The sequence below is a fragment of the Dunckerocampus dactyliophorus genome, chromosome 13, assembly GCF_027744805.1.
Source record: "Dunckerocampus dactyliophorus isolate RoL2022-P2 chromosome 13, RoL_Ddac_1.1, whole genome shotgun sequence".
Lineage (NCBI taxonomy): Eukaryota > Metazoa > Chordata > Actinopteri > Syngnathiformes > Syngnathidae > Dunckerocampus > Dunckerocampus dactyliophorus.
This window is the reverse complement of record NC_072831.1, coordinates 5,618,668-5,632,882: the sequence shown is the minus strand read 5'-3', so window position 1 is coordinate 5,632,882 and position 14,215 is coordinate 5,618,668. Positions and strand designations below refer to the sequence as shown.

The 14,215-nt window shown below is 40.4% G+C and overlaps 1 protein-coding gene across 1 annotated transcript; it reads right to left on the bottom strand.

Annotated features, from left to right (window-relative positions):
* Nucleotides 1-3,857: 3,857 nt before the first annotated feature.
* LOC129192536 (protein YIPF7-like) lies at nt 3,858-12,384 on the bottom strand. Its single transcript, XM_054796676.1, has 6 exons — nt 12,325-12,384; nt 10,492-10,611; nt 9,724-9,836; nt 8,567-8,712; nt 8,320-8,501; nt 3,858-6,638 (listed from the first exon to the last, which is right to left on the bottom strand). The coding sequence occupies exons 2-6, from the start codon at nt 10,608-10,610 to the stop codon at nt 6,476-6,478; spliced, it is 723 nt and encodes a 240-aa protein (XP_054652651.1). The 5' UTR covers nt 10,611; nt 12,325-12,384; the 3' UTR covers nt 3,858-6,475.
* Between the last annotated feature and the right edge of the window lie 1,831 nt (nt 12,385-14,215).

The window sequence follows — 14,215 nt, the reverse complement described above, 5'->3', positions numbered from 1 at the left end:
ATGAAATGGACCGTGATAACTAAGCAGCGTAGTGGTCTCGTTATTGAAACCTCCTCCTCCCAATAAGCCTGGTTGAGACAAAATACCACTCTTGTGGATGTTTTTCTACGATGTATTATGATTTTGGCCATATTTATTTTACGTTCATGGCAGGTGAGGCACTGACTGCTTTGGAGTTTTTGTATGTTAATACAGGTTGTTCATTAAGAGGATAACAAGAAAAAGAGGAGAGTAAGTCACTTTGGTTAGAAAATGTCTTCAAATTGTTTTCAAATTCTTCTTAGTCCTATTCATGAAATGTTTTTTATTAACTGATAAATGTTTGTTCTTACCTTTCATTTGTATATGAAGTACATACACCCTGTTCTTCTCCAGGAAAAGCTCTAGCTGGTGAGCTTGGATATATAATCCTCCATCTTGGCAGTCAAATTCATTCATTCACTGAGCAGAGCATAAAAAACCTTGCATTTGTCTTGCTGCTGTACAGGTGTAAAAAAAAAAAATCTGGCTTTTCCTCTCTATGGAAGGATGGCAGTGACAAGCACCTTCCGGCTCATGCGTGCCTCCACCCCTCAGGATGAAGCGAGTACTGCAAGCGCCTCCCCTATGGCAGTTCTCTGTATTTTATTGTCCGATTATGGAGAATAATGATGTCACACTTGCATTAAAGGCATTACACGGGCTGTAGGAAGTCATGGTGTGTAATAAATGTTTCTGCAACACCAGTTGCCACCCGGTGACATGCTGACAAACACAAACTGGCAGGTGCCATGATCCGATTCAGTATGCACTCACTGAGCGCACTCAGTATGTGATTAGGAAATGTGCACATTCAGCGATTTTTACTTAAGAAAATGTTAAAAACGATTGGAATTATACAGAAAATACGTAATACATTTCTGTGGATAGGTATTAATGTTTATTTTCTGCTATCATTATTACTATTTGTTTTCATCGTGCCTCCCCTGACTGCATGTTGTATTCAATATGTTTGCTCAGTCATAAATGAGCTTTGAAATAACAAGACAAAATAAATAACAAGCCTTGCTGCTGGTGCAGATTCCCCTTCATCTGGTGCGGGTAAGACAATTATTCAAGTTGTTTTGTTTTTTTTAAGTCGCTCAGCTCATTGTGAAGATCCACAATAAATACAGTAAAGTGGAATGTTTACAATTCTTTTATTAGACATTCCTTTGGTGAAGACATTTTGGTACTTTTTTCACAGTAAATGCCTGCTTTAGAGCAGGAACCCACTGTGCCAAACATTTAGTAGTCCTGTCGCCTGTGGGGACTCCAGTAATACTTGGTTCATTTACAGACTGCCTCATTTAAGCACAGCTCCAGTGGGAGAGGGTTGGGGAGAGAATGAAGCTTGAAAACCAAATTTTTCAAGCAGTAGTTAGCTGGGAATGTTTTCTCTCCTCGATAAAGTTATTTTCCTTTCATGCAGTTGTAGTTTGACCTCCTGGATACATCATGGCTTTCTCACCTGTATGCTTCATTACGACATTTTCTGGACAATTTACAGGGTAAAAAAGTCAGAGACAGCCTCTTTATCACAAAAGCATCTCATGTAAAATGCTCCTGAGAAATCTTAATAGCAGTGTTTACTTTACAAATCACTCGAAATTAGTCTAATTAGTGGGTTTAATGTGCATAATAGGCAGCGTGATATCGGTGCAGGTACTTGGGGTGAGCGATACTGCAAATTTGTTGATGTGGCTTGTCGGGATGCCTCCCTGGTGTGGTGTTTCGAGCACGCTCAGCCAGGAAAAGATCCCAGGGTAGACATAGGACACGCTGGAGGTATTATGTCTCACACCTGGCCTGGGAACGCCTTGGGTCCCCGCCCTGTGGAGCTGGAAGAGGTGGCCGCAGTCTGGGCTTCGCTACTGAGACTGCTGCTCCTGCGACGCGGACCCAAATAAGCGGAAGAAAATGGATCGATGAATGGATGGATGAATGCCTCTCGTCACGTAAGTATCGCTCTGTTACTGATACTACCCTTGGTATCAATATTTGGATCAGCCCACTCCCTATTAAACACTGGGGCCTGATGTACTAAATGATATCACACACACAGGGTGAACCGAGGATTGCATCTGTCAAACCTGAAACTGTTTGCTGTCGGTATTTTTGAGTCTCTGTTCAGCATGTTTGAAAGGCAGGTGCAAACTGGCAGCTTACCGGTGACGTGAGGTGAGGTTCATGGCTGGCGAGGCACTCTTTCTGAAGTTTTTTTTTTTCCCCAGTATGTCAATACAGGTTGCTCATTATGCGGATAGCAAGAAAAAGCAGAATAATTCACTTAGGCACTAAAAAAAATGTCTTCAAGTTGTTTTCAAATACTTCTTATTTCATTTTCATTAACTGAAAAACATTTGTGTTCTTACCTTTTGTGTGTATATGAAGTAAATATAGCATTTCCCTCTCCAGGAAACATTCTGATACTTTTTATATTTTTCATTGGGTCAAGGAGGAGGCATAGGTGTAATGACAGATGACGGAGAGAAAGAATCTTCCATGCCGGATCAACATATTTGGAGTGTCAGAAATAAAAAATAGGAGAGACGCATCGTCTATCCAGCGATGCCATTTTGGAATCCTGCCCCGCTACATTTTCTTGTGTCTGGATGATTCCAGCATACAATCGCAGAACATTTTAGAAAATGAATTTTTAAAATGTACAGTTTTACAACCTCTCAGCACATTGTCATCAGTAAATGAGTGCTGACCCTGATGCCACCACATCCTTCACGCAGAGCAGAGACACTCTGCAGAGAGAGCTCATGACCTTGGTTTTTGCTCTCAGGAGAATGGATCCACCTGGCTGATTGGACCGCGACCCTCAGAAGTTACTTGTTGTTAATATCACCAGGACTAGTGTGGACATTTGTGCCCCTCATCCACTCGCCTTGCTCTCAAAACAAGTTGTCTGCAGAACATCACTGCAGTTTCATCTGACAGGGTCTGCCCAGACCTTACATACATCCCTGATGGTGGGTGAAAAATGACTTTCTTCTCTTCCTGTGAATGCTTCACAGTTCTGCAGACTGTTAACATCCTCCTCTTCTCTCTGCCTCTCCCTCATACACACACACACACACACACACACACACACAATCTGTCAAAACTGCTGAAAAATTCCGAAAGATAAATAACTGAACCATTTATATTTGCAACATTCGCGTAGGGAACATTCCATTATTCTTTGACATGACTGAGAGAGCCCTTTCTGAGAGATCTTACAGGCTTAGTGTGATGAGATCAACATTTTTCGGTTCTTTTCTATGTTTTTTTACCGTTTTATTGTTGTTGTGTTGTTCATATTCTTACATTGTTCTAATATTGTTATATTGTTTACAAACAAAAAGGATCTGAATGAGAACCAATAGTAGTCTACACTTTTGTTTACTTATTTTGCACTGAAAAAAACATCGTATGCAATAAAAGGTAACATGGAAATCATTTTATTATATTGTTGATACTGTTACGGTCTTAAACTGTTGCAGTTATATATTGTTCACAAAAAGTTTGTGTGACTAAAACCTTAGCCTGTGTAATCATGAGCAACCAATTAAAGGCAACATCACAAAATTATTTGATAAGCTTGAAAACAACAAGTATCGGTATCAGTACTGGCACCCCTGGCCCTCCTTACTTGGTATGATATCGATACCAACATTTCTGGTGTTGCCCACCCCCAATTCATAACCATCTTCACTGAAGTGTTCGTCAGACAAAAACGTTTGAAAAAAAAAATACTGAATCAAATGTTGTTTTATTAAATTTTATTTTAAAAACATTTATTTCATTCAAAAAAAGAAAAAAAAACAATATAACATAAACACAAACAGTCTTCAAACCAGAATGAAAGGGAGCAGAAAGACAACAAGTCTTATTGTCTGTGCCCCCTTTTTTACCCCCAAAATTCAGCCACAAAGAAAGTAAGCAATTTAAAAACAACAACAATATAAACAAAAAATATACATATAGCAGCCGGCCACACAGACGGTCACGCATCTCCTCACTTACAACTCAACCAATGCCATTCCCCACAATAAAAACTAACCAAAGTATGACAATCAAACATAACTAACATATTTCATATTTCCTCAACATACTAGTTTTAACCATTCTTTTAAATTTGATGTCTGACTTGGATTCTTTGGTTCGTTTTTTCAGATGTTCCATAAACTGACACAACGTTCCATCAGAATCTTGTTTTTCGAAGATCGCTGTTCCTTTTAACAAATGCTTGCTTTCTCCGTTTTTCAAATCTTTTTGTCCATACTGTTGACATCCGCCAGTAAACAGCTACTCTTCTGAAGACGAGCAGTCTTGATGCCACAGTACTGAACAGCTATCGGCCCACATCAAACCTGCCATTCTTGGGAAAGGTCTTAGGATGGGTTGTATACCAACAGCTGACTGACTTCCTGCTCTCTAACAATGTCTTTGATACTTTCCAATCAGGCTTTAGGCCCCACCACAGCACTGTAACAGCTCTGATCAAGGTGACAAATGATATCCGTCTGAACACAGATGCAGGCAAAGTCTCAATTTTAGTTCCGTGACACTTGAGCGCTGCCTTTGACACAGTTGACCATGTGATCTTATTACAGAGGTAAGAAAACTGGGCAGGAATATCTGGTACTGCTCTAAACCGGTTCAAGTCTTATCTGAAGGACAGGAAGTATTTTTTTGGAATTGGTAACTCTGTCTCAGAGCAAATGGCTATGACCTGTGGGTTCCCCAGGGGTCAATCCTGGGACCCCTATTGTTTAATCTGTACATGCTTCCTTTAGGCCAGCTAATACGCAGCTGCAATGTGTCCTACCACACCCAGATCTGCGTGTCAATGACGGCCGGTGAACATGGTCCTGCAGATTTACTTTGTCACTGCATCAAACAGATTCGTGTGTGGATGCAAAACAACTTTGTCCAGCTAAATTCAGACACAACTGAAATCATTGTCTTTGGCCCACAGAAACAAAGAGAAAATGTTATCAGCCACCTTGAGACTCTTTCTCTAAAACCTAATCATCAGGTTAGAAATCTACGGGTAGTAATGGACTCAGATCTGAACATTAACAGCCACATTAAATCAATAACATCGTCAGCTTTTTACCACCTAAAAAACATTTCCAAAATCAAGGGAATAGTGTCAAAGCCAGACTAAGAGAGACTAATCCATGCCTTTGTCTCCAGCAGGCTAGACTACTGTAACGGCCTTCTCAACGGGCTCTCTAAACGAGCTGTAAAACAGCTGCAGTACATCCAGAATGCGGCTGCTCGAGTCCTGACTAGAACCAAGAAATATGACCATATTAGTCCAGTACTCAGGTCTCTGTGCTGGCTTCCTGTCGATCAGAGGACAGACTTTAAAACAGCTCTTCTTGTGAACAAGTCTTTTCATGGTCTTGCGCCAAAGTACATCTCGGACATTTTAGAGTCACATAAACCATCTCGAGCTCAGAGAAGAGTCAGGACTAAACACAGTTAGGCTGCGTTTCAGTTTTATGCTGCCAAAATCTGGAACAGTCTTCCAGAAGATGTGCAACAATCCTCAACTATGTTCAAATCCAGACTGCAAACACTTTTATTCAACTGTGCACATGACAACCGAAAGTATTTTGTCTGCACTCATCATTTTTTTTTTATTTATGGAATTTTATGTAATGATTTTAAAATGATTTTATGTTTTTATGGAATGATTTTATGAAGTGATTTTACCCTTCTTTTCTGTAAAGCACTTTGAATTACCTTGTGTATGAATTGTGCTCTATAAATAAACTTGCCTTGCCTTGCCTAGAAAATACGGGTGAAAGGAAGTTTTGATGATCAAATTATCAAATCGATTACTAAAGATCAAGGAACCACTCAGAGCAGGAATTCTTCCACTTGAACGTAGGAGGAAAGTTGCATCCCTTTGCAGATACTTCTTCATGAAACCATCCATTTCCTGATGAAACAACAAACGCACGCATAACTCAATCTACGTCCCCCCTACGTAGTCAATATTCCCAAGTCCAACACCCAGTGTCATCTTTCTTCCTACATCCCAAGAACAGCCAGGCTGCGGAACTCCCTCCCACCAAATGTGTTTCCAGAGACTGCTAACATGAACTGTTTCAAGTCAGCAGTTAATGCACATTTTTTTAACATTATTACAAGTGAATAAAATGTAAATATACATGTATTTGGCTGTGACATTATGTCAGGGGCACTTTCCGGACGCCACTTCCTCCTCCTTCTCCAGTTTCTGACAGGATTGTTTGTTCAATGGTGAAAAATGCAACAAAAAGGGTAAATATGCCAACATTCGAGCACACATCTAACACAGGAAATATGCCTTTTGCATGTCAAAAGTAACAATTATCTAGCACTTTAAGGTAGTCGTTTCTTTGCTGTAGTCTTGTAACACCTCACAGCATTTTGTAAGCAGTAAATAACAAGTTTATTTTGTTTTTTTTTAGAATACCGTCAGTAAGGCAAAGAGACCATAGAGCAGGGCACATGGGTAGGCCACCAACAGCTGCTGGCCCTCCATAGCCAGGGTGGAGATGAAAATCTTGGAGGCTGAGAAACTACACCAGCAAATCACCACCAAAGCCAGAACTGTGCCAAGGACACCTCTGGAGATACAATATAAGGGGGGGAAACTGAAAACCGCCTGCATGAATATCCTGTTTTGTGTCATCTGATGTATCACCTCGCTGCTTCATGTAAGAGCAGACCTTTGTGGAACAGTGCAATTGATTATCCGTAGTTGGTATACTTTGGATTTATGTTGATACTAACAGTTAATTCCTTATAATAATAAACAGTGTTCTCAAATTGTGACTTGAGTGAGTTTTGAAAATTAGAATTGGGTGTAAAGTCTGAATTAATTTTTCATTTTCTCTCATTTACACTGCGTACACAATACACATACAGGCTCAAAGATATAGCTACATTAACCTCAAACCTACTACAAGTGCCTCTGAAGGTAACTTGACACGGCCAAGCCCATTCACTTATCATTAGTGATCATGATGGATTTCAGCCAGTTGTGTCTCTTTAGCAGCATGAATGATTTGTTTCCAAGGTACAAATGGAGTATTGGGGCCACATTGAAAAAAAAAATCTGAGGTTTTGAGAATAAAGTTGTAAATGTATGAGGAAAAAAAAAGCCATAGAGAGTTGAGATCCGATTGCAGGTCAAATGTGTTTTTTAATAATCACAGCTGCAGCGGCAGAATACCAACAATGAGCAGTCCTATTGACATTAACAGACATTGACAAGAAGCAAAGCTCCGACAAACTAAGGAGCGTGCACCTGCGCTAAATAGAAGCGTGACTCAAATAAGCAGCGGGTGCAGGAGATAAGAGAAAGCAAAGCAGGGAAACACAGAACAGAGCGGAAACGGAAGTAATACCAAAAATAAGGGCATGAAACAAGAACTAAGACATAAAAGGGAAAATAAACGAAACTGTCACGCGGGCTAACTCACAGAGCGTGGCAGTAATATTATGAGAAACAAACAAAACAAAGAATAAAGTTGTAATTTTTGGAAAATAAAGTCAAAATATTACGGGAATAAAGTCATAATTTTACAAGAAGAACATTTACAAGAAGAAATATTTTCCGAGAATAAAATCCTTTTTTTTTTTTAACAAAGACATAATATTTGAAGAAACAAACAAAAGAAAGAATAAAGTTGTAATTTATTGGAATGAAGTCATAATTCCGAGAAGAAAATTTACAAGAGTAAAATTGGAAAGTTGGAAAGAAAACAACGACAACAGCAAAAATGGAAAGAACAGCGGTAATTTTACAAGAATAAAGCCAAAATTTGAAGAAAACATTTTGTAATCAAATGAGAAACAAAGGGGCAATTTTACAAGAATAAACGCATCATATTACGGGGAAAAATAATGCCATTTTAGGAGCATTTCACCGATTTCACAAAGCTGAAGAGTTTTTTTCTTGATATATACAGTACATAACGTCTTAGAATGTCTACATGGGTCACTTTACAAAATGCCAAAGAGGCATTCATTTCATTCATTTTCAGGATGTGGCCCTCGGTTGAAAATGTTTGGACACCCCTGATAAACAGTATACATTTGAGCCTGTATGTGGAATTCTGAAACATCACACCTCTGAACCCAATTCTGGTGCACACTGTACAATCATTCCACCACGGAGAAAGAATTGCTCAAAGAAATCATTCAGGGCCCTGAATGAAATATGAAATTCATGCCTGTGATGACTGCATGTAAACTTCTGCAACTGTGCGTAAACATTTTGGGGGAATTAATGAAGGTACTTACTGCAAGGAGTAGATAACGGCAAACGCAGAGAGGACAACCATGGGCAGAAGGCAGTAGCCGAGGACACTGGCCACACAGCCGTAAGACACTGACATGGAACTCATCAGGCTGAGCAGGACGTACATCACGATACAGCTTGTAGCACTGATCCCGTACACGTAGGCAAACTGGGCTTTACCTGCCTACAATTGGGAGAATAAATATCACCTTCTATGTGGACTTTCAGCGGTGCATTGTCGTCACTTACCATCATTAAAGTGAAGCCCAGTGCAACACAGAACAAAATTGGACCTGTCAAATCCGTTTCATTCATAATGCTGCCATCTGCAGGCTTAAAGGGGTTCAACACCGTCACCGTCTTCTGCCAGATGTGATCAAAATTGATGCCAAGTTCTGTAAAATGAATGATGCCATTATTGTTATCACCACCGTCTTTGGTTATCCTGTAAACTGACGTGTTAAGTAAACGCTTCTTGTAACTGACTGACTATTGCTAATGTCTTATAATGTGACAGGTTGGATTTGAGGCACATGCCATCACCTAGCGCCACATTACAATATAAGTAGTTTAAAAATTTCAGTGGGGGGGGGGGGAATTTTTTGGGAGGGCGAGGCGGCAGAACAAACTCCCAACACGTTAACAACTTACAGCAGCAGGTGAACACGGACTTTAGCTAACTGACGAAAAAACGTGTCCCCAAGTCCAGGCGCACATGGAGTGACAGTGAGGACGGCCAATCACACGCTAGCAAAAAAAAAAATAGGCTGAGCCAATCGATGAGCATGTGGGCGGGCTAAAACAAAACAGGCGTGAGTTTGACCGGCCTTTTTCCGCTTGGTTCTTGTGCTTGTCAAGTCTACTTTTAGTACAGTGCAGTCTGACTCTAACCCAAACGGACGCTAAACGAATAATTTTTTCCCCATAAGAAATAATGTTAATCCAATTAATCCATTCCAGAAAGCCAAAAGTGCAGACAAAATAAACACGTTGCTATCGTTCTACAATTACAGTTTGACATGCAGAAACAATTTGAAAAGCATAAAAATATATATAAATGATGAACGGCAGGCATAAATGCACATTTAAGGTTACTTCATTACTTCAATGAAGATGCGAATCTTAACATGCTGTCCCCAAAGACACAATGTGGCAGCGAGCTCAACCACCACCACTTTCCTGTTTCCCATATCATTTTGCATTATCCAAAACTGAGTCTGGTTTGTTATGGGTTAAATAATATTTTCTATTTCAACGCGTTTCTCCCACTACGACCTACGGCTGCTTAGGGTCATGCGGCCACTAGGGGGGGCTCCCTACACTGACATCAGTTCTTTGTGAACAATCCAGGACTCCCTGGCTAAATCCTGTTTAACGCCACCAGATAACCACTACAGTTTTTTTACCTTCAAGGAGCGGAGGCTCTTCATCTTGAAAATCCGCTCCTTTGCCCTGGGCGGGTCGGTAGACGTGCTCCATCGAAGGTTCCGCAACATCTGGCGTGAAAGCTTCTGTTTCACTGAAAACAACATAAGAGCAAAGCAAATGCAATACAAAACTAACGTTTAACAGCGAAAAAGTGGCATTAAATTGGATATCAGGTGCAGTAGAGCCAGGCTTTTTGTGGTAGGTTGGGCTCCGAGATATAACATAAATAACACAACATAAATAAATGTGCTTGTACTTTACATTTAGCCTCTTTCTCACACAACACAAACCCACAGGAGCTCATCAACCCAAACGCCTACCTCACTCTCAGCGCAACCAAAAACAACACGACAAGTAACACATGTAAAACACACAATGTACTGTAAGTACACCACACGGACTACCCACAAAGCATGCTGAGTAACTTCCTGTTGGAGAAGGTTGCGCACGGGCTTCCCAGCATGCCTTGCGAGTTAGAAATGCTTGTATTATTTCTCATTTATTTAAACACCAGCATAGTCTGCGATACATTGCGTGTTCCACATGTTACGTGTTATTTTTGCTTGCAAATCCGCTACCAGGTCTCTGCTTTGATTTTTCAAAACTCCACAAATGTGCACAAATGCTGAATAGGAAATATGTGGGGATCCATGGACTATTGCTCAGGCTTAAACCTGAGAAGCAGATGCAACTGTAAAAAATGAACGATGTAATACAGCAAATACTGTAATACTACAAATACTGACTCGTTATTATAAAGATAACTTGCAGACTCGTCATAGCCAAAGGCCAGAGTGTGACTGTGCTCGTCAGTGTTGTATCCCGTCTGGTAGAAGTCCTGCTCGAACTGCTGGAAGTCGCCCATGCTGTCAGGATGAGATCAAATGAAAATTATGCAAATATAACAGGAAAAATGTTGTTGTTTTTTTAAAACACAAAAATCATTGATAAAGTTTGATGAATCAATCCATTTAAGTCAATTTGATAAATTGTATATATACTGTATACATATATATTATTACTACAGTCGTTCCTCGCCGCTTTGAATTTTGCAGCTTTACTCTATCAAATATAGTAATTAATAAATCATGCCGTTTTGACCTATAATTAGTAAAACAATATACAAATATTAAAGCAAAACCCACATAACTCACCGATTTATCAATGATGTTGCTGGTTTTATTACAGTAATGGTGACGTCCACAATAAGATTATAATTATTACAGTTGTGTGCACCACAGTTATTGTCATTTTGTTCACTGTTATGGTTAATATTTTCATGACTACTATTACCACTAAAAACTATCACTGTTTCAATATAGTATTATTACTGTGGCTGTTGATATTATGTTGTCATTTCCTTTATGGTCTTTATGTCAATCAAAGACTGATGTAGTCCTGTTTGTTTCTGTTGTTTTGTTTTTGTCATTGCAATTGTTGTTGTTGCTGTTGTTGTCTCTCCCTGTATTGTCCCCCTCTTGTCCCGGCACTTCTCCCTCTGTCTGGTCCGGCAGCTCCAAATTTGCAATAAGACAATAAGCATCAAATAAAGTCAAATAAAATCTATATAACAGGGAAGGGATCTTACGCTTTTCCCTGGCAGAGCAAATCTGTTTAGCATGTATGGGCATTTAGGTCAACAATCCTATCTGCCCCAAAGGTAATTTTGAATATTTTTTGCCTGAATTAAGCATTTTCAATCATTTTAATGGCTAAATAAATTAAAATACAAATATAAGGCATTCAGAAGACGCATTCAAATACACTGTGATGATATGTAGTATTGTACACTGGACACTAGATGTCAGTTAATGTTACTGTAATGTTCGGTGAGACACCCAAGTGCTATACTTGATTGCCGGAACGACAGACTTCTGTTGCAGGTTTGAATTATCTCACATGAGGCAAAATAATAATAACCTGGGCTACTGTTGCCGTCGTAATCCACGCCAGACTGAAACTCAACTCTGAACCCCCAGGTCACTTCCTGTTTAACGCCAGAACAAATTTAGAGCAACACACACAAGCACAAGTCTTATTTCTGTCTTAAATAGCTTATTTTCTCTTATTATGTCTACTACATTGGGTATATGAGTGTGAAGGTGACTATAAGGGTGTTATTTTATGTCTAGAGGGCGCTAATAATGTTAAAAAACGTATTGAGAACTGTTTTTTTATGCTCAAACTATAAAAATATTCCTTCTATAAATAGGGAATCCTTCTTTGCGGAGATTCACTTGTCACGGTCGCATCCGGAACCAATTCATCGCGATAAACGAGGGATTACCATCTTGCATTAGAACACACTTATGCACCACTTATGCACCACTTTGAGTGCATCATGCGCGTACTGCCAGCTTATTGTGTTTTGTTGCACTTCTCACCGTCAACACACAAAAAGTCTGAGTGCGCAAATTGATACACAGCAACTGCAAGTGCAACATGCACTATCATCAACCCAGTCAAGGCAAACATGACTTTAATGCTGTTTTTCTAGCTCATGATCGACGATAGACAATTAATTGTGATGGGGTACACTTTTGGCAAAAAACAACATATGTGCTTTTCAAAAGGCTCACCTGATTGACTTTGCAGCACACGGCAGTGACAAACGGCATAGGGGGCCTCCTCACTGCCACTTCACCAGTTATGTCGTCTATTCAGGACAAGTGAGACTGTCCGTGGAGAAGTCTATTAATAGTTTGCTATATTTGCACTTGCACAACTGCTCCCACCTGATATTGAAATGCATGATCTCTTATTGACACACATAAACACATATAAGTCTTTCTTCATAACACATTTCACTGTTTTTAATGTTTAGAACAACTTTTGAAGTTATAAACTTGATGTATTAATACCATTTTTTGAAGATGATGTGGTCCTGCTGGCTTCATCGGGCCGTCAGCTCTCACTGGACCGGTTCTGTTGGTTGGGGTTGAGATCCTGCCCAAAGTGGAGGAACTCAAGTACCTCAGGGTCTTGGAAGATCGACAGGGGGATTGATACGGCCTCTGCAATGATGCGGACTCTGTATCGGCACAACGTGGTGAATAAGGAGCTACGCCGAAAGGCAAAGCTCTCAATTTACCGGTCGATCAACGGTCCGACCGTCACCTATGGTCATGAACTTTGGGTAGTGACCGAAACGACAAGATCGCAAGTAAAAGTGACCGAAATGAGTTTCCTCCATAGGGTGGCTGGGCTCTCCCTTAGAGATACTTGGAGAAACTTGGAGTAGATCCGCTGCTCCTTCGCATCAAGAGGAGCCAGATGAGGTGGCTCGGCCATCTGGTCAGGATACCTCCGACCGGTAGGAGGCCTCAGGGACAACCAAGGACACGTTGGAGAGACTATGTCTTTCAGCTGGCCTGGGAAAGCCTCAGGATCCGCCAAGAGGAGCTGGACGAAGTCGCCGGGGAGAGGGACACTTGGACTTCTGAGCTGAGGCTGCTGCCTCTGCAACCCGACCCGAGCGGAAGAAGATGCATCGATGGACATTCTCGGTAATTTTACATTCCAAACATACTTACCATTGGCATTTACCTACCAAAGACAATGCTTTGGCATAAGGAGATTGATTGACAGTGGTCTACAGCCAATGGGCGGTGCAGACAGTCGAGACAGAATAGAGAGAGACAGTGCTGCCTGTACTAAAGCTTGCGTCGTTGGGAGCCAATTGAGAGCCGATTAGTTTTTTCCTCATCTTTTTTTCTGCTAAAGTGTGAGGCCATAGGGGCGGGGTTAAACACACACAGCACATGGAGGAGTCTTTGAATGCCAATCTTCAGTAAAGACACAACTGTTACCTGGATGCTGCTTTTTCTTTTTCTTTTGCACTTTTTAACTTATGTTTTGTTGTGTGGTGTTTTGTTGATGTTGTGTTGTTTGATTTTAAATAGCTAGAAATTTGCATGCAGAGATTTGACCTTTTGTCCCAGAGGTGGGACTTGTATTTTAGAATTATATTATATTTTTTGTAGCTGTTCATTGAGGATTTAAATAAAACCATTTAAATAATAAACATTTGATATGATATATTTCTTACATTAGTAACTCTTTTTAAAAAATACACATAATTAAGACAACAAAAAAATCTGAGGAGTCACTTGAGAGCCGAAAGAGTCGGCTCTTTTTAGTGAACGCAGCCAAAACAACCGGCTCTCTAAAAAGAGACGGAATTTCCATCACTACTCCCCAACACGTGCTGTTAACCGGCTACAGAATTTAGTGTGCCGATGTTTGCAGAGTGTTGCCTGGCGGACCGGAAGCTGTGCTGCGCTGGCAAAACCGGAAAGGACTTTTTAAATGAAAATAAAAAAACGGGGACAATACAAAACACTATTAACACGGGATGAGAGAAGGGCTGTGGCACTGTATTGTAGTTTCCCAGTGAAAACGCGAGGGTTGACAAGTATGTATATTGTATTGTGTCCATTATGCGCCCCATGAAGCGCAGCTTTGTCTCTC

Bases quoted from the DNA above. Each gene is read 5' to 3' on its own strand.
- LOC129192536 (XM_054796676.1), bottom strand. From the start codon at position 10,610: ATGGGCGACTTCCAGCAGTTCGAGCAGGACTTCTACCAGACGGGATAC. The intron at 8,502-8,566 runs GTAAGTGACGAC...TCCCAATTGTAG, and splicing joins TGGGCTTCACTTTAATGATG to GCAGGTAAAGCCCAGTTTGC. The intron at 6,639-8,319 runs GTAAGTACCTTC...TTGTATCTCCAG, and splicing joins GCCGTTATCTACTCCTTGCA to AGGTGTCCTTGGCACAGTTC.